This window comes from Ptychodera flava, chromosome 21 (assembly GCF_041260155.1).
Source record: "Ptychodera flava strain L36383 chromosome 21, AS_Pfla_20210202, whole genome shotgun sequence".
NCBI lineage: Eukaryota > Metazoa > Hemichordata > Enteropneusta > Ptychoderidae > Ptychodera > Ptychodera flava.
The window spans coordinates 11,223,065-11,241,790 of NC_091948.1; the positions used below are offsets into that span (position 1 = coordinate 11,223,065).

General features: G+C 37.7%; 1 protein-coding gene across 1 annotated transcript; it reads left to right on the forward strand.

Moving 5' to 3' along the window:
* Positions 1–13,496: 13,496 nt before the first annotated feature.
* LOC139121399 (tubulin alpha-1A chain-like) lies at positions 13,497–16,102 on the forward strand. Its single transcript, XM_070686233.1, has 3 exons — positions 13,497–13,638; positions 13,785–14,007; positions 14,747–16,102. The coding sequence occupies exons 1-3, from the start codon at positions 13,636–13,638 to the stop codon at positions 15,874–15,876; spliced, it is 1,356 nt and encodes a 451-aa protein (XP_070542334.1). The 5' UTR covers positions 13,497–13,635; the 3' UTR covers positions 15,877–16,102.
* The last annotated feature ends 2,624 nt before the right edge of the window (positions 16,103–18,726 follow it).

The window sequence follows — 18,726 nt, forward strand, 5'->3', positions numbered from 1 at the left end:
ATGTACAAGACAACATGTGTGTTTCCCAAATCCTCCGTGAGATATATCTAACCTTCCTTTCCTTATCGGTCATATTCACAGTCTTGTGAACTAGTGAAAATCTACCAAAATTATGTAAAAAATGTAAAAATTTCCACCCTACCTTTCCAATTACCAGGAGCAATGTTATAGAAAAATAGTATATTTTTTGGCTGAGGGGAGGGAAACCCTGGTACGAGTAATTGAATCTTCAGAGATACTGTCTTTTATCCTGTCAGTGCTATTCGGCTTATGCCGCACACTTTTTCTGACTGCTTTTGGTGCTCTGTTAATGACTTTGTCTCGCACTTTGCAGACTTATTTGTTTGTGACACGGTCTTGTTTACCACAGCCTGCCAAGAACTATCAATTTCCAGTGATATTGTGAATTTTTCTTCACTTTTTAGCTCCGCTGTCAGCGACGCGGAGCTTATCAAATAGGTTGATTTTCCGTCGTCGTCGTCGTCCGTCGTCGTCGTCCGTCAACAATTGCCTTCTCCTCTGAAACTCAAGTCCAATTGCTTTGAAATTTTCTATGCACTTCAGTTGGGGTGACCTCACTTCAGTTTGTTCAAATCGTGGTGAAATTTGCATATTTGTATTTTTGGGGCATTTTTAGCTCCCATAGCCATATGTATATATGGCAATGGAAGCTATTCTTATAGGCTAGGAAAATGTCTGTATGTATGTATGTCTGTATGTCTGTATGTCTGTATGTCTGTCCGTCAACATCAAAAACTCCAAAACCGCTGCACATTTCATCTTGATATTTGGTGTGTACATGGATGATGGGCTGTAGATGAGATTTTGTTCAAATGAAGTTGTCATTGCCAAAAATATGCAAATTAGTGCCAAAAAAGGCGTTTTTGGTAAAAAATCTGTTTCTTCATAACCGCTGGTCAGACAGCTTTGATATTTGGTATACAGGTCCCTAGGGATAACCCAACTTGGATTTGTTCAAATTGTGATGAAATATGCAAATCTGTATTTTTAAGGAATTTTTTTCTCATTTTTGGTCAAAAATTTATTTCATCAAAACCGCTTGTCTGACAGCCTTGATATTTGGTATACAGGTCCCTAGGGATAGCCCAACTTGGATTTGTTCAAATTGTGATGAAATAAGCAAATCTGTATTTTTAAGGAATTTTTTGTCATTTTTGGTCAAAAATTTATTTCATCAAAACCGCTCGTCTGACAGCTTTGATATTTGGTATACAGGTCCCTAGGGATAGCCAACTTGGATTTGTTCAAATTGTATGAAATAAGCCAATCTGTATTTTTAAGGAATTTTTTTGTCATTTTTGGTCAAAAATTTATTTCATCAAAACCGCTCGTCTGACAGCTTTGATATTTGGTATACAGGTCCCTAGGGATAGCCCAACTTGGATTTGTTCAAATTGTGATGAAATAAGCAAATCTGTATTTTTAAGGAATTTTTTGTCATTTTTGGTCAAAAATTTATTTCATCAAAACCGCTCGTCTGACAGCTTTGATATTTGGTATACAGGTTCCTACAGATAAACTAAATATGATATACAGAATATATGATGAAATCTGCAATTTTGTATTTTTGGTGCAATTTTTGCCATTTTTGGTCAAAAATGTGTTTCTCAAAAACTACTTGTCTGATGCCTTTGATATTTGGTATACAGGTTCCTGGGGGTTCTCTTAGTGTGATATAGTGAAATTTGATGAAATCTTCAATTTTTGTATTTTTGGGTCAGTTTTTGCCGTTTTTGGTCAAAATATTTGTTTCTCAAAAGTTACTCATGTGATAGCTTTGATATTTGGTATACATTTTTATACAAAATTATGATGAAATCATCAATTTTGTATTTTGCAGCTAATTTTGCCATTTTAGGTCAGGCCATCCTGAAATGAGCTATCAAAGATCTCAACCTTCTTCATCAATACATATGTCACAAAACGTTGCTCTCTTCATAACACAGCAGAGCTCTGTCGACCATTGGGTCGTTTGTTAGCTCCCATAGCCATATGTATATATGTTTACAAGTTTACATTTTATTGAAAATCTCAATAGCCACTGAGCAGATTAGATGAAAAATTAGCATGTAAGTACTTTGGGCTGACCTGAAATGATTGTGCACATCTTGGGTCAGTATCTTGGACTTGCTATTTTTCATGAATTTTTTTGTAATTTTCTCCCATTTTTGGTCAAAAAATCTTCTTCTCTGAAACCACAAGTCTGATTGATTTGAAACTTGGTATGGAAGTGCATAGGAGTGACCTTTCTCAAATCTGGGCAAATCGTGGTGAAATTTGCATATTGGCATTTTTTGGCTATTTTTTTCATTTTTGATCAAAAATTTTTTTTAACTCTGAAAGCACACGTCCGATTGAGTTGAAACTTAGTGTAGAGGTTTTTGCGGGTGACGTCAGTAACATTTGATCAAATTCTGGTGAAATTTGTATAATTTTATTTTATTGGGGGAATTGTTTCTATTTGTGATAAAAAAATCTTTTAGCTTGATTTTAGCTTGTTTTGATAACTATATGGGAGCGACCAGTGACATTGTCACTATTTTTTGGAGTTTTTGGTAAAAAAATCTTCTTCTCTGAAACCGCTTGTCCGATTTCTTTGAAATTTGATATGCAGTTTACTTAAGGTGACTTCAGTCAGATTTGTACAAATCGTGGTGAAATTTGCATATTTGTATTTTTAAGGCAATTTTTGTCATTTTTGGTAAAAAAAATCTTTAAAAATCTTCTTCTTCAAAATTACCAGTCAGATAGCTTTGATATTTGGTACATATGTCCCTAGGGATGATCTATTTCAGATTTGTTCAAATTGTGCAGAAATATGCAAATTTGCATTTTTAAGGCAATTTTTGCCATTTTTGGTCAAAAAATGTATTTTTCAAAAAGGACAGGTCTGATAGTTTTGAAATTCGGTATACAGGTTTCTATAGATGAACTAAGTAATATATTGAATTTTTTATGAAATCTGCAATTTTGTATTTTTGGGGCAATTTTTGCCATTTTTGGTCAAAACATGTGTATTTCCAAAACTACTCATCTGATAGCTTTGCAATTTTGTATACACGTTCCTACAGATCACCTTAATAATATTTATTGAAATTATGATGAAAACTGCAATTTTGTAATTTTGGGCAATTTTTGCCATTTTTGGTCAAAAAATGTGTTTCTCAAAAAGTAGTGGTCTGAAAGCTTTGGAATTTGGTATACATGTTCCTACTGATGAACTAAATGATATTTATTGAAATTATGATGAAATCTGCAATGTTGACTTTTTTGGGCAATTTTAGCCATTTTTGGTCAAAAAATGTGTTTCTCAAAAAGTGGTGGTCTGAAAGCTTTGGAATTTGGTATACATGTTCCTACTGATGAACTAAATGATATTTAGTGAAATTATGATGAAATCTGCAATGTTGAATTTTTTGGGCAATTTTAGCCATTTTTGGTCAAAAAATGTGTTTCTCAAAAAGTACTCATCTGATAGCTTTGAAATTTGGTATACAGGTTTCTATAGATGAACTAAATGATATCTATTGAAATTATGATGAAATCTGCAATGTTGACTTTTTTGGGTAATTTTAGCCATTTTTGGTCAAAAAATGTGTTTCTCAAAAAGTAGTGGTCTGAAAGCTTTGGAATTTGGTATACAGGTTCCTACTGATGAACTAAATGATATTTATTGAAATTATGATGAAATCTGCAATGTTGACTTTTTTGGGTAATTTTAGCCATTTTTGGTCAAAAAATGTGTTTCTCAAAAAGTAGTGGTCTGAAAGCTTTGGAATTTGGTATACAGGTTCCTACTGATGAACTTAATGATATTTATTGAAATTATGATGAAATCTGCAATGTTGAATTTGGGCAATTTTAGCCATTTTTGGTCAAAAAATGTGTTTCTCAAAAAGTAGTGGTCTGAAAGCTTTGAAATTTGGTATACAGGTTTCTATAGATGAACTAAATTTGATCTTTTGAAATTATGATGAAATCTGCAATTTTTTTTTTTGGGGGGGGGGGGCAATTGTTGCCATTTTTGGTCAGAAAAATATATTCTCAAAAAACTACTCATCAGATAGCTTTGGTTGACATGTTCTTAGGGATGATCCGATGTGATATATTCAAAGTATGATGAAATCTTCAATTGTGTATTTTTGCAGCTATTTTAGCCACTTTTTTCTGGTCACTGCATTGAGCTATCAAAGATTTCCACCTTCTTCATCAACATGTGTCAAAAATAGTTATTCTCTACATAAACACAGCGGAGCTATATCGGCTGCTAGGTCGCTTGTTATCTATTTCAATGAACTTACGACCTTGAAGACTATGGTAAAAGATACTGTTAGATGCAGTGTGCAACCAAATTTCGATGTGGTGATTTGACAGCTGTGGTTATAACTGGATTGCTGTCACAGACACCAGGTGTGGCTGTAAATTGCCGCTAGCAGTTCTTCATACCGAGAACATGTATTGCTTTCTGAACAAGTAGAGGACCATGTAATAAATGAGGAATATAGAATTGTAATTTCATTTTCATAATTTGGTCATCCTCTGTTTTGAATCTGCTGCGAAAAGTGAAAAACATAAGCTGTCATTTTAATAGTTCATGATTGTGCAATATTTCTCGACAGTGGACAGACAATTTGGCTTCAGGTTTCTTCAGCTCATGGACATTACAAAGTGAATGAATCATGATTTGCACAGCTAAACTTTCTGTGAACAATGCACTATCAGGACTGAAAGAATAGTCACAACGAGAAACGAGTATTAACCGATTGAAAATGCAGAGAGAAAATATAACGACCACTGACACCTTGTGTGCAAATCTCCAAGAAGGCTCGTTAATAAACCTACAGACGGGTGTAATTTATGTATAAAACATTTCACAGAGTTAACTTTTGGGGGGTTTGAAAGATTTTTGCAACAATTTAAGGTTGAAAACTGGGTGCATGATTGGTTATTCAGACTTTAGACCTTTAGCTGTACAATATTGTAAAATTATGAACTCTGATCTTTACCCCTTCATCAAGGTGTTTTGAACTTTGACCCATGAACACTTGATATTTTGTTTACAACATGCAGCAGCCCTACGTACATAGCTGTGTGTGGCTGTGTCCCAATATTGTGCGGGTCCGTGTCTGTGAAAAGTAGTCAAAGTCAAAATAGGCAGGTGCCTATAACCGCAAACCAGTCAGAAATCACCAGCACAACTGTGGACCCACATCATGGGAAGTGATATTGCTTCACCACTTTTCCCCACAACAAGGCCGTCAATATTCTGAGGGTAAAAAATTCAAGCAAGCAAGAGTTGTCTGATTTGTGTACAAGAATGAAGAGTATGAAATATATATATGAATTTTCCTGTGAACATGAAAGTTAATTGAAAGTAAAAGTTTAAATAAATGAATAAACCCATAGACTGTGTTGTTTCGTTAGTCTCCACAGTGTCATTTTGATTCATTATTTAGGGACTGGTCAGTTTCTCCAGCCTGGAGGAGGCTGGTGGATTCTGTGGGGTCACCCTGTTTTTGACTTTGGTGATGGAGGGTCACCATGTTTTTGAAATGCTCGGGGGGGGGGGGGGGGTGGTCAGTGTGTTTTTGAATTAAGACCAGCTCATACTTCAAATGCATCATACCAGCCATGAATTGCATCATTCAGTTGCAGTTTTAGGCACGCCCTTCAGGCACACAACTTTACCGTATCAGATAATTATATATCAGAGATATTTTGGTGTTTGCAAATTGAAAGTCTGTTTTGCAAAGCATCATACCAGCCACAAATTGCATCATTCTTTTACAGTTTTCAACACGCCCTTTGGGCGCATAACTTTAATATATTAGAGATAATATATCAGAGATACATCTAGATGTTTGCAAATTGAAAGTCTGTTTTGCAAAGCGTACTAATCAATATGAAATCTGCAGTTCACATACAAAGCAAGACAAAAACCTGATCCTTGACTGTTTTCTCTACGAGAACTCTGTATTAGAAAGCAACATGCAGCAATATTTCACAACACATTGATAAAGTGACATATTTTAGAAAGAGAAAAATGACAAGATATTTTTCATTCTCATGGATGCAACTATTATTCTCCCTGTCACAGGTTTTCATATCAAAGGTCTTTATTTATGAGTAAAATGATAGTTAACACAAAGCAGCCTTTGTCATTATTTTCTGTACTTTGGTTTCAGGGTTAAAAGAAAAGTTAGTCCTCTCTGGCACTGTGCTCATCAGATTTGTCTCCAACTTATAAAAATAGCTCTATGGCTTCTTAGGAGGAGATGTAATTGGATCCAAGCAAAAAAAAAAGCCCATTTTTCTTTTCTCCTGTTCCTTGATTGTACTTTGTTAGTACTACTGGTAGTGATAGTTTCCTTTATAAAGTTTCTAAACCTGTCATTAAAGAGGTAACAGGGAATGCAAAGTTCAAATTCGAAACCTTGGAAGCCACTACAGGGACAACTATTAAAGGACGGTTTCAGAAAACTAAAATAATGCATTGTCACTAAAAATAAACTTTCATACAATGTACCTAAATTATGAACGAAACACAGAGTTAAATTTAGTTCTCCTTTACGGAAGCGTAGCTATTTATGACAATACAACTTCTTTGTTATATAATATAAACTACAGTGTTGTGTACTCTCTGAACCTTTACTCCCATTTTCGGCTGTAGAGGTCCACCATCGATGGTGAAAGGGTTAAAGGCATGGTTCAGGCGTCAGATTGTCTTGCCAGGAAATTTACTTACTGGATTACAATTTCAATGGAAGACAAAAGCCTATGGCACCTCCCATAATCCTCTTACAGACTAGAATAAACTTGATCCCTGGGATTGAGTCCCCTACCTTTAAAAGTACATTACAATGCCAAGTGTTACGCTTGTTGAAATAGCCTGCATATGTATAGGCGAAAAGGGAATTTTCAGTCGAGACCAAAATTTATGTATTTTCAATATTTACCTTTTGAATGGCACTGATTACTAGACCCAGGCCCATAAGCTTATGCCTATTTATTACAAAGGTACGCTATGTTGACAAATTGAAGTCATGGCATTTCTGTATAAAAATCACGAAAAATTGTCAAAAGATACAGCTAACTGTCCCTTCAATATGTTAAGCTTTACCCACAAATGAGGGAAACAGACTTCCAGTGAGCCAATTAAGCAAGGGTACGGGTTTGTAGACACTTAACATGATGGCTGACAACAGTCTAATTACCCACTGACGTTTTTATTTCGTCTGGTGCGAAAAGCAAGTCGCGCAAAATGCAACACCATGCATAACAACAACATACCTTTTAGATTTTTCAGCACAGATTTCTTTCGCTCTTGCTACTATTCATTCTCCTTCTGTAAATCTCTGGACGGCTTCCTGTAGTGTACGCACGAGACGAAGTCACAGTCCCCCGTGGCGTGGGCTATTCAGCTCTGGGACTATTCGCCCCATAGACGAGTGTACAGAAGCGAGGGTTGTTTCTCGCTTCTGTACACTCGTCTATGGGGCGAATAGTGCCCACGGGGGACTGTGGACGAAGAGTCTCGATGTGAGAGCCCAAACGCTCGAACTCGGTCTGCAAACGACATGCAAACGATCGGTTGATTAAATCACTTTCAATCACTTTATTGCATAACAACACACTTCGGAAAGTGCAGTATAGCAAGAACAAAACTAAACATTGCATAAAACATTGTTGTCTATGTCTTTACCTGCAGCTGCTGGGGGAAACATAGTGTTTGTAATATATTTCATGAGAGACAGCGTATCATCTGAAGTTAAAATGTACAAAAACTTATCTCTTTCATTTAAACTATCAAATATAGGATAATACAACTTCATTGCAGAAAAGAGAACTTCTCTATCACTATTATATTTTTGACACTTCATTAATAGTGAAATTCATCCTCGACGGAGACTTACAAAACTACAAAATCTGGATTCAGGTGGAATTCTTGGTTTTGACCTTCTGCCCAACTCGATTTGTAAACAGTGATCAGAAATACGAAGTTTTGTGACCAATTTTCTACAGCGTAAGTTCTTAATATCCAGTAAGTAATTCTCTAAACCAAACTTAGTTTTAAATTCTCTGTACGTTCTGAGCTTATTATTTCCCTTCCCAAGAGACTTATTATCATTGTGTAAATCACTGTACCAAGAAACTTGATAATGCTTGCGTAAGTTATTCTGTACAATTTTAATAGTGGCATTAATGTTACACACAGCTGACCAAATATTACCCTCGCTATAAGTATCTAGTATGTTTTGAATGAACTCAAACCACTTTGAATGATATCTTGCAGAAAGATACGCTGAACGTAACAGAATGTCATCACTGAAAACTAACTTATGCCAATATTTTAACATGCGTTTGACTAAAAGAGCGGCCTCTATGTCAGATTATATCAACTACTTTTGTCTTAGTCTACAAGTGCGCCCCCAACAAAAATATTCTTTCTTTTTTATCATTATCCAACGTTGGAGGCGCTCTTCAAATTTGGCTGAACTGCAAAGTGCGCCCTCTATATATTTTTTAATATTCTTTCTTTTTTACCTATGTCCGACGTAAGAGGCGCCCTTTACACTTCACCGCATGATTTTTATAGGGCCGATGATTTTGTGGCCAATTTTGAAAGTCTTGTGAGACCACAGGGGGCCCAGGGAAAAACAAACAAACAAGCAAACAAACAAACAAACAAACAAATAAACAATCGTGCAGAAAAATGGAAACAAATAGATAAATAAGCAAACAAACATGCAATATCATAGAACGTTGAATAAATAACAACAAACACAAACAAATAAAAAAACATGTATACACACACGCATATGTATATATTATATATATATATATATATATATATATATATACAGATATATGATACACACATACATATGCGTGTGTGTATACATTTGTTTGTTTATTTGTTTGTGTTTGTTGTATTTATTCAACGTTCTATGATGTTGTGTTTGTTTGTTTATTTATCTATTTGTTTCCGTTTGTCTGTATCTTTACTTATTTATTTATTTGTTTGCTTGTTTGTTGTGTGCTTGTTTGTTTGTTTCCCCCGCCCCTGTGGTGAGACATTAAGGTAAAAGATGAGCCCTTAACGCATTCCTATTCAGAGAATATTGCCAATATCGCCTTTTCCTAAGTCTGACCAGCATAAGTGTAATTTGTGCTGGCGTTAGACACTTGACTTCGTCTCATGCCTGACGCAGAAGGCAGTATGACACTCATGCTGCGTTGATGATACTGATACGACACAAGGAATACTCCATAGGCGGTAGGGTAATGACCGATTTATGTACCAATACCCAGAATTTTACAAATGATAGGAAATAACTCGACGGTTATACTTTTATTCCATAACGCGCATAAAAATAATTATGTAAATAGGCTTCGTTCATTTAAGGTACACTACATTTCCGTACAAATCAACACCACACCTGACTTTTTTCACTGAACACTAATGGTACGGGGAGAACGTTTATACTTAGCAAGCGCAGCGGATTTTACTGACAGGAAAATCTCTCTGTTCCAAAGACAATAGGAAATTTAGTTAAAAATTATATTTGTAAGTCACTTTTAAACGCCGGCCGGTTCACTTATCACTGTGCGCTGCCAACTCTCAATCGAGTTGCGGAGCGCCACCAACGACATTAATAATTATTTCTGTTGCACCAGGCGTTTCCTGTTCGCGGCCCCTGTTACAACTCTAAACTGACCTAACCAGCCATGTACTTTGCCTGTTTTAATTGATTTTTGTTGGTCGACTTTATTGCTTGGAGTTTTTAAATTAAAATTAATTAAAATTAATCGCGATTTCAGGTTTATTACTAAATACAGCTGCATGCGGGCGACATCCATGATCGAACACTGCCGCTTGAGATTAGGAAAAAAAATTGATGTTGCTTGCAGCTTGTGATCTTGGCCATAAATTAGTGTGATTTTTGTATTCATTGTAAAACTAGAAACTTTTATTTTCGTCGTCCTTACGGAAAATGCGAACAAATATCAAATATGCATATTAACGAAAGGTAATAACGTTATCTGCGATCAGCGCTCTTGCTGAGATCTATCGTTATTTTTTAAAATGATTGAAAGCCCTTAGCTTCTACCTGTACTTAGATATATGGCAAAATATGCAGCGAACATAACAGCGATTACCATGCTATGCACAAACTCGGTCTCAGGTCAGACCTGTTACATATTATGGTACAATATGCTATTGCAATGGTCATCAATCCAATACTATTCACGGCTTGGTATAAATTTGGTATATGGTAAAGCGTACTTGCGGTTATAAGAGTGACACAGTAACTATATGACCATCTGGAGTGTGGGAGTGTTGTGTGGACTGCACGAAATATAGTCAAATCGGAAAGAATCCAGAGAGCAGCGACTAGATACATGCTCCATTATCCTACTGGTGTTGATTGTAAATAGGGGTTAGTTTAGCTCCTGTCAACCTTTTACCCTTGTCATTACGCAGATAGACCTGTGTGTTTTACCATACGGTTCTTTCACCAATATATTGTTGCTTTCGAGTTTTCATCTCCAAACATTACGTTCATTGCGGACCAATAATTCGATGCTTTAAATTAACTGGCCAATAAAACGGAATTTGAATAGATTTCATGATAGTTCGTTTGATCCTCAAAACACTTGTACATGGACAATCCGCTCTATTTGCAGTAAATGTAGACATACACCATCTTGGTTTTTAACTTATTTACTCTGTGTACATTTTACTTAAGCTTTCATTTACATATTTGCTGGTTGTTTAGTAAGCACGTTTTGTATAGGACACTAACTTTGTATAGGTGATTTGCAGCAGTTTGGTATAACAAATCCTCTGTAGACCCTTTTAATGTATACGTTGGATAAATCTTAATAAACAAACAAAATAAAATAAAATGAATACAAATACATTGAAAGGAATTTGAACACAACCCTTGTGTAACCGAATTGTAGTCCGGACCAGAACTCAATTGTCAACAACAACAACACAGCATATTGTACACACCGCAATTTATGTCAACATTCTTTACCGAGAAGACAATATACTGGAAAATTAAATGAAAATATTAAACATTACAGCTACGTCTGACTGACCGACTTACTGACTAATCGTGAATGAATCAACTGACAGCGTGACTTCTACCTAATTCCCGCCACAGAAAATATAATAAATAGTCTCTATGTAATAAAGCCATCGTAAAACGGTTTTGACGCTCCATTATCTGTAACTTTGGTATATTTATCATCATTATTTTCCTAATTGTCAAACTCAGACTCTTATTTTTACTGCAAAAAGTCATGTCAAAATACCTCTAGCCTTCGATTATCCAAACACTCCGTATGTTCTTAATGTTCAATGTTATTGTTGACGTCTAGACTGGAATGTACTGGTCGGCATTGGCAGCAATTTACATATTGTCCAAAAAAAGTGAATAGAGTTGACATTTCTACACACTGCGGGGAAGGATAAACATGGAAAATGTACATTAAAAAAAATAGTCTTTTAGAATAATGAATATATTATCAATAGTCACACCTACAATCCTTCTAACTTCGAGAATTTGTATTGCGTGTATTTCTTTCACTTTTGACACGAATCGTCTGTTTTTCCCACGTGTACGTGATTCCATTACAGATGTACCCCAAGTAGCGCCACTTCGTTCCGACAAGCATGGACAAAAGACCCAAAGTTGTCCAAATACATGTACAAACTCGATCCGGTTCAAGCATCGCATTTTGAAGTTTGCCATCCCCTTGCGAGGTGCTGGCCCCTCTCCTTAGCTTACATAATAAGCCACAACAAGCAGTGGCAAATTTATTTGTCTTGACGTTTCGTTTTATTATCAAATTTATTTTATCAAACATGTATACGCGGTATTTGAAACTCTCGTGACGCTTTCCTGAAAGCCTAGCTACCGGTTTGCTTTTCTTTCGGACTCTGTTTGGGGGACGCTTAGCACTGCACTCTGAATATCGATTACAGATTAGTTACGGTACATAGTTACAAGACAACAGCACATACCATGCAAAGACATTTGATACGTCGTTTACCTTGCTTAATTTTTCGGCAACTGTTTGAGACGTATTTTTTTGGAAACATTCAAAGTAGTTATCATGACGATATTACCATTGAATCACTTGCAATAAAAACCAGCCACGTCTTCCTATATGTTGGGCCCGAACAGTTGGCAAAAACCGATAGTGTATTATACCACGATTGCCCAGTTGCAATGACCTGAGAATTTGTTACATCAATTTTTAATTCTGTCCTGGCACGTATTTTGACGAAATATACCGTACTAAACCTAAGATCAAATCCGCCCATAGGTACGGCCGCGTACAATGGACACGCAATTCCATACATGGGATTTGTCAATATTAATTCAAGATTGGTACGTGAAGAGATTCGAATTGCTTGCAGGCAACAAGTACACTTCATTCTTAACACGCCAGTGATTTCATTAACGGTGCGTGGCAACTTGTTGTCAGGAACTGCGTTTATTGCACATAATAGCTCTCCACATTCATTGATCGCAAAACCTTGTGACCATGGTAGATGCACTGTTTGTGAAATTAATTATAAGTTCTCTTGGTTCTCATTGTACAGCGATGTTTGTCAGATAAGCGTGTACAATACACGTCTATACATGTACGGGACGGATATTGCTCTCAGAATAATACGTTTTCAACAGCTGTCTATCTTTCCGTGTATATGTCTATGTTTTTACCCGGTCAGTGCGTTGCCCATCATCTTAGTGATGAAGTTTGGAACAAAACAAGGGGATGTGCAGCCGAGCTCTGCGCACACCTCTGGGGAAACTATACTAGATGAAATGCAACGTGCAAACGGAAAGCGCATTCCACCAAAACGCCAAGGATTGACATGTCATGTAGATTATGGTATATTAAACGGGGGTTAATAGGCCATAAACTAGATCAAAGAAGGCTTGCTACTACTTCCCAGGTTTATCTACTGAATCACTCATTTACTTTATTTCTTCTGTTTCTTTTGTTTGCTTGTCGGTGTTTTTGTCGATTTGAGGACAGAATCGACAGCAGACCTTGACAAATTAGAATAAACACCTATTGTTGTCCCAGTGGTTGTCATGAAGACATCATATCAACATAATATATTGCATGATGACGTTGACAAGCCAAGACCTGACTCAGTGCTAAAGTAGCATGTGTGTACTTTGGTGTTTGGTTTCCACAGAGGCGAGCGGTGTCATTTATTGCTGGGGTGAACAGCCTGCCCCTGTATTTGCGATCTTCATTTTCGGATATATCGTGATCAAAGGGAAAGGTGGGTTCTGTGAAATCGAGAATATACCATTAAAATGAATGTTAACATGATCGAAATCACTGCTTTAATTCTTCACGCCAAAACTACTATTAAACATTAATTTTCACCCCGCCCTTAGGACAGAATGGTACGTTCCATCGCTATGACGATAGCGATCTATAAAAGACCGTTTGTAACGGACAATCGTCATTCGAATCTCACTAGCGACCCAACCAAGTCCGACTGTGAGCATTTGTGCAAAGAAAATTCCATATTTTTTGCTACATATCCTTGCTTTAACAACCAAATAACCGAAAATGGTGAGTGCAGTTTCATTATCTTTTCAAATGCCATCGCGTGTCTGACGCGTAGACGCGTCTTTTTAGTATGCGCGTTCTCTAATTGAATTAGCCGCTCTCTTTCAGTACAGCAGTGAATTTAACTGCGTTCATTATTTTTTCAACAGCGTGAATGTATCTCAGTCCACGTTGGTCAAGCCGGTGTCCAAATCGGTAATGCCTGCTGGGAGTTGTACTGTCTGGAGCACGGTATCCAGCCTGATGGTCAGATGCCAAGTGACAAGACCATTGGAGGTGGTGACGACTCCTTCAACACTTTCTTCAGCGAGACCGGCGCTGGCAAACACGTCCCCCGTGCAGTCTTCGTCGACTTGGAACCAACCGTTATCGGTGAGTTACAGTCTGTGTTAAAACTGAGGGCATGTTCCGCAAATGTGATGTCCTAGTTAGCTAGATTCATCATTGCAGTTACGTAAACTCATAAGGTCATGCGAGATACAAGTTTTAATTCTGTGCGCAGTTATTAGCGTTCGGTGGACAAAATTTTCGACAGCATGCTAGTGTAGGAAAATGTTTCGTACATGTTGACCGCATTGGTATGGGAGCGACAAATACAACGCGTATAACTACTGATCGATAATCTTACGCATTACATTAGAGTACGAACGGGATAAAACTGGTTTTGTGAGGCGACCGTTAAAATCGTTGAGATATCACTGGTAAATCTCCGCATTCCTGATAGGGTTTGATTCATATGCAAATTTCCAAGGAACCGCTTCAAACCAATTTTTTGAAGTGGACTACCCAAGTATGGTACGGGTGGGTTTCTAATAAATGCGGGTTCACGATCGGAATGTTCTCCAGCACAACAATGGAGCACCCGTTTCCAGTTTGTTCATTTGAAATTTTAAATGGGCTACAGGCAATACACATTTGGCATGAGACGTACTAGTAGCATCACAGTGGATAGAAGGACTGTGGTAGCATGTTATCCTGGTGTAGAATTGATGCGTGTAAATATTTTTTCAGTTCATATAAAAAGGTAACGCTATTTGTATGCGATAGGGCTGGAAGGAATTTATCAAAATACAACTGCTTGAACCTTTCCACAATTTATTTCTTTTGACAGATGAGGTCCGCACTGGTACCTATCGCCAACTGTTCCACCCTGAGCAGCTGATCACCGGCAAGGAAGACGCCGCCAACAACTATGCTCGTGGTCACTACACCATCGGCAAAGAAATCATCGACTTGGTCTTGGACAGAATCCGTAAGCTCGCTGACCAGTGTACCGGTCTCCAAGGTTTTCTGATCTTCCACAGCTTCGGTGGTGGCACTGGTTCTGGTTTCACTTCCCTGTTGATGGAACGTCTGTCCGTCGACTACGGAAAGAAGTCAAAGCTGGAATTCGCCGTCTACCCAGCACCACAAGTCTCCACCGCTGTCGTTGAGCCGTACAATTCCATTTTGACCACCCATACCACCTTGGAGCACTCCGACTGTGCTTTCATGGTTGACAACGAAGCCATCTACGATATCTGTCGTCGTAACCTCGACATCGAGCGTCCAACCTACACAAACTTGAACCGTCTGATTGGTCAGATCGTCTCCTCCATCACCGCATCTCTGCGTTTCGATGGTGCCCTCAACGTCGACTTGACTGAGTTCCAGACCAACTTGGTACCCTACCCACGTATCCACTTCCCACTTGCAACCTACGCCCCAGTCATTTCTGCCGAGAAGGCCTACCACGAGCAGCTTTCTGTTGCTGAAATCACCAATGCCTGCTTTGAGCCAGCCAACCAGATGGTAAAATGCGACCCACGTCACGGCAAGTACATGGCCTGCTGTATGTTGTACCGTGGTGATGTTGTACCAAAAGATGTAAATGCAGCCATCGCCACCATCAAGACCAAACGTACCATCCAGTTCGTCGACTGGTGCCCAACTGGTTTCAAAGTCGGTATCAACTACCAACCACCAACCGTCGTACCAGGTGGTGACTTGGCCAAGGTACAGCGTGCCGTCTGCATGTTGAGCAACACCACCGCCATCGCCGAGGCCTGGGCTCGTCTTGACCACAAGTTCGACTTGATGTACGCCAAGCGTGCTTTCGTCCATTGGTACGTCGGTGAGGGTATGGAGGAAGGTGAATTCTCCGAGGCCCGTGAAGATCTTGCAGCCCTGGAGAAGGACTACGAAGAAGTCGGTGTTGACTCCGTTGAGGGTGAAGGCGAAGAAGAAGGCGAGGAATACTAAGCAAATAAAAGAAACACAATACTGCTGCTTTCACAACCACTGACATTCAGGCTTACAAAGAGAAATAAAAGAAACCAAAGGCAAGAAATGTGCAAATACAAAAGTAAAACATTTAGAAAATAGCATTAGTTCATACACCAGTATTTTTATGGACAAAGTGATGAACCAGTACCAAGTGTAATAAAAAGCATCCATAGCAGTACTTGCAATAAAGTCTGTAAATATATTACATATGTCTGTTCTCTCTTTGTTCAACAACTACAAACTTGTAAAACTGATCGCATAGCACTTACTCTTCTGTTAGAATATTCCTGGTTTCGCTCATGTATCTTTGTCAAAATTTGATGGAAAAACGGGGGGGGGGGAGATTTAAGAAACATGGCTCTACGGGCACAAAAATATGATGCCCTTTCAATTAGTTTGCAATTTTAATCAAACTCAAAATAAAAAAAAAGGCCAAATAGGCGAAATCGATCAGTGGGCATTATGTATTGTCACACAAAGGAAGTATCGTTAAAGTCATTTTATAAGACGCATCTGCATTATAAGTCGCACCCTCCTTTGATTGACTTAAGTAGGATGAAATCCTTAAATTTTCAAAAATGGAAAACGTATGCATTTTAAGTCACATCCCTTTTCCAGCACAGCTGTCACACTACCAGCCACCATTGAGGTCAGCTCTATTCATCAAAAGTTGAAACTCTGTTGTTCCTGGGGGTTCAATTAAATTGTATCACTTCACATGTTTCTCAACCATGGGCAACCACATCCTCCAAAAGAGAACTACTATAAGCAAACTCTTCTTTTAACTGTCTTCAAAAGATATTTATTCAATAAAGGTGAACTTCTATCATTAGGCCCCCAACTCCTCGAAAAAAAATAATCTGAGAATTTCCATGTTATTAGTGGCACGTCCCCTTTAAAAATTTTTAAAAAAGCACCCTATCTCTTGAGAAATAATTTGGGTTCAAAATTTGCAACATCATAATAAAAGACGCGTCTTATAAAATGACTTTAACGGGTATACCTTATTCATGACCCCTCTCCAGGATGTATGGTATATATGCACATGACAATGGATGGAAGTTAACCATTGGCTTGAGACTAAAAAATACTGTTCCTTGACAAACTAACAATAGAACAATTGTTTTTAACTTCCCAGTAAACAGTAAATCTTCCCTACTATTTCATTAAACTCAATGCTTGGTTGTTGTAGAACTGATATACATCATTGGGTTCAAGCAAACACTACATACTTTGTCAATAAACTTCATCTTAAAAAGAACTACGGTAGAATACAGTGGATTGGGTTCCTTGGCAATACCAGAAAAAAATATTTGTAGCCAATTTATTAGCAATTTCAAAAAGACTGGCAAAACGAATCGTTGCAATTCTGAAATTCTTCCAAGGGTTTTTACACATATTTGGAAATTGAAAACCTGGCACAAACAGACAAAGTGGCATTGTGCATGTGCTGAAGTAATTTTTACATTAATCATCAGGGTGGAGGGAAATATATTATTAGCAAATAGAAATCATGATGTTGCACATACATGTGTGTTGTAGTTTTTAACAGGCTGTAAACAATACCATGATACTAACACATGCAGTCAGGTTGACAAGTCCATACATGCAATATCACCACTGACAGTTGCTCGGCATCGATGGCAGTTTCACCATGTGACCAATAGAAATGGGGTCATGCAATGTGACCTCATGGCTCTCTCCCAGACCTCTGGTCAAAGTACTATTGTGCTAGATTAGCCATCTGATGTTTGTGTTGCTCAGATACACAACAAGGAATCGTTGTGTAGTTGCACTTTAATAGCAGCTCCATTGGAAGAGTCTTAGAGGTAGTCACAGTTTGCTGTCAGGTATTTCAGAATTCAGAGAATCGGGAAAAGGCATGAAATATAGCAATAGAAGGTACTTTTTGTTACGAAGAAAAGTAGCTTTCTAGTTGATATCAGAGTGGTAGGGGCCAAAACAAGAAATGCAGTGATTTCCACCTGTAAATAAATCAGTATTCAGTTTCCATTCTTTTCAATTGTTCAGTTCCAGTCTCTGTGCCGACGATGTGTTGCAGGAGTACTTCAGCCTGACCAAACTGATTTCAATTATGGCTGGACCTATACACATAATAGCAACAAGGAGACGTGTGCGTTGGAGATTTAAGTTTTTGGATTGTTAGGGAACAGCGATGGCATTGTAAGCTTCAACAAGAACTTTGTCACCTTCTGTGATTCTCTGAAGCCAATTTCCATACATACCAGATGCTTTCAAATAAATGAATATGCAACAAAGTTAACTAAGAGGTGATGAAACACTGAATCTAGCGTTGCATTGGATTGTACTGGTCTGCAATCTGTGTGAAATTAATGTGGCTTGAATACAAGATTCATGGGTTTCAAGAGCTGTAATGCCAGAAGTTTGCACAAAATACCGCACAAAGTACCAAAACTCAAAGATAGCACATACTTAGTGTCCACATGTTCTACAATTGGTTGCTGATAGTAGAAGTCCACACAGTTTATTCAAATTCTTAATCATTCACTAACTTGACTGACGTGGATACAGTAGGATTTCATCAAAGCAACTCCAAAGACCAGCTATTATATGGTATGTCAAAAAAGGACACACTGTATCCAGGGTCAAAGATCAAGGTAGTATTCAGGGTTAAAGATCAAGGAGCAATTTCTATCAAAATCAGCTACTAGATTCTTTCCTGGCTGTTTTCTCCTTGTAAATCAGTTTTGCTTCTTGAACACGTTACCATGGACGTCCTCTTTCTACATTTTTTCCTTTAGATTATATGTTATAACCCTGGCTATGGCCTTTGTATCAGCTACT

What these genes read in the sequence shown, in the direction of transcription:
- LOC139121399 (XM_070686233.1), top strand. An exon ending in CTTGGAACCAACCGTTATCG is followed by an intron (nt 14,008 to 14,746) that starts GTGAGTTACAGT and finishes TTCTTTTGACAG; the next exon opens with ATGAGGTCCGCACTGGTACC.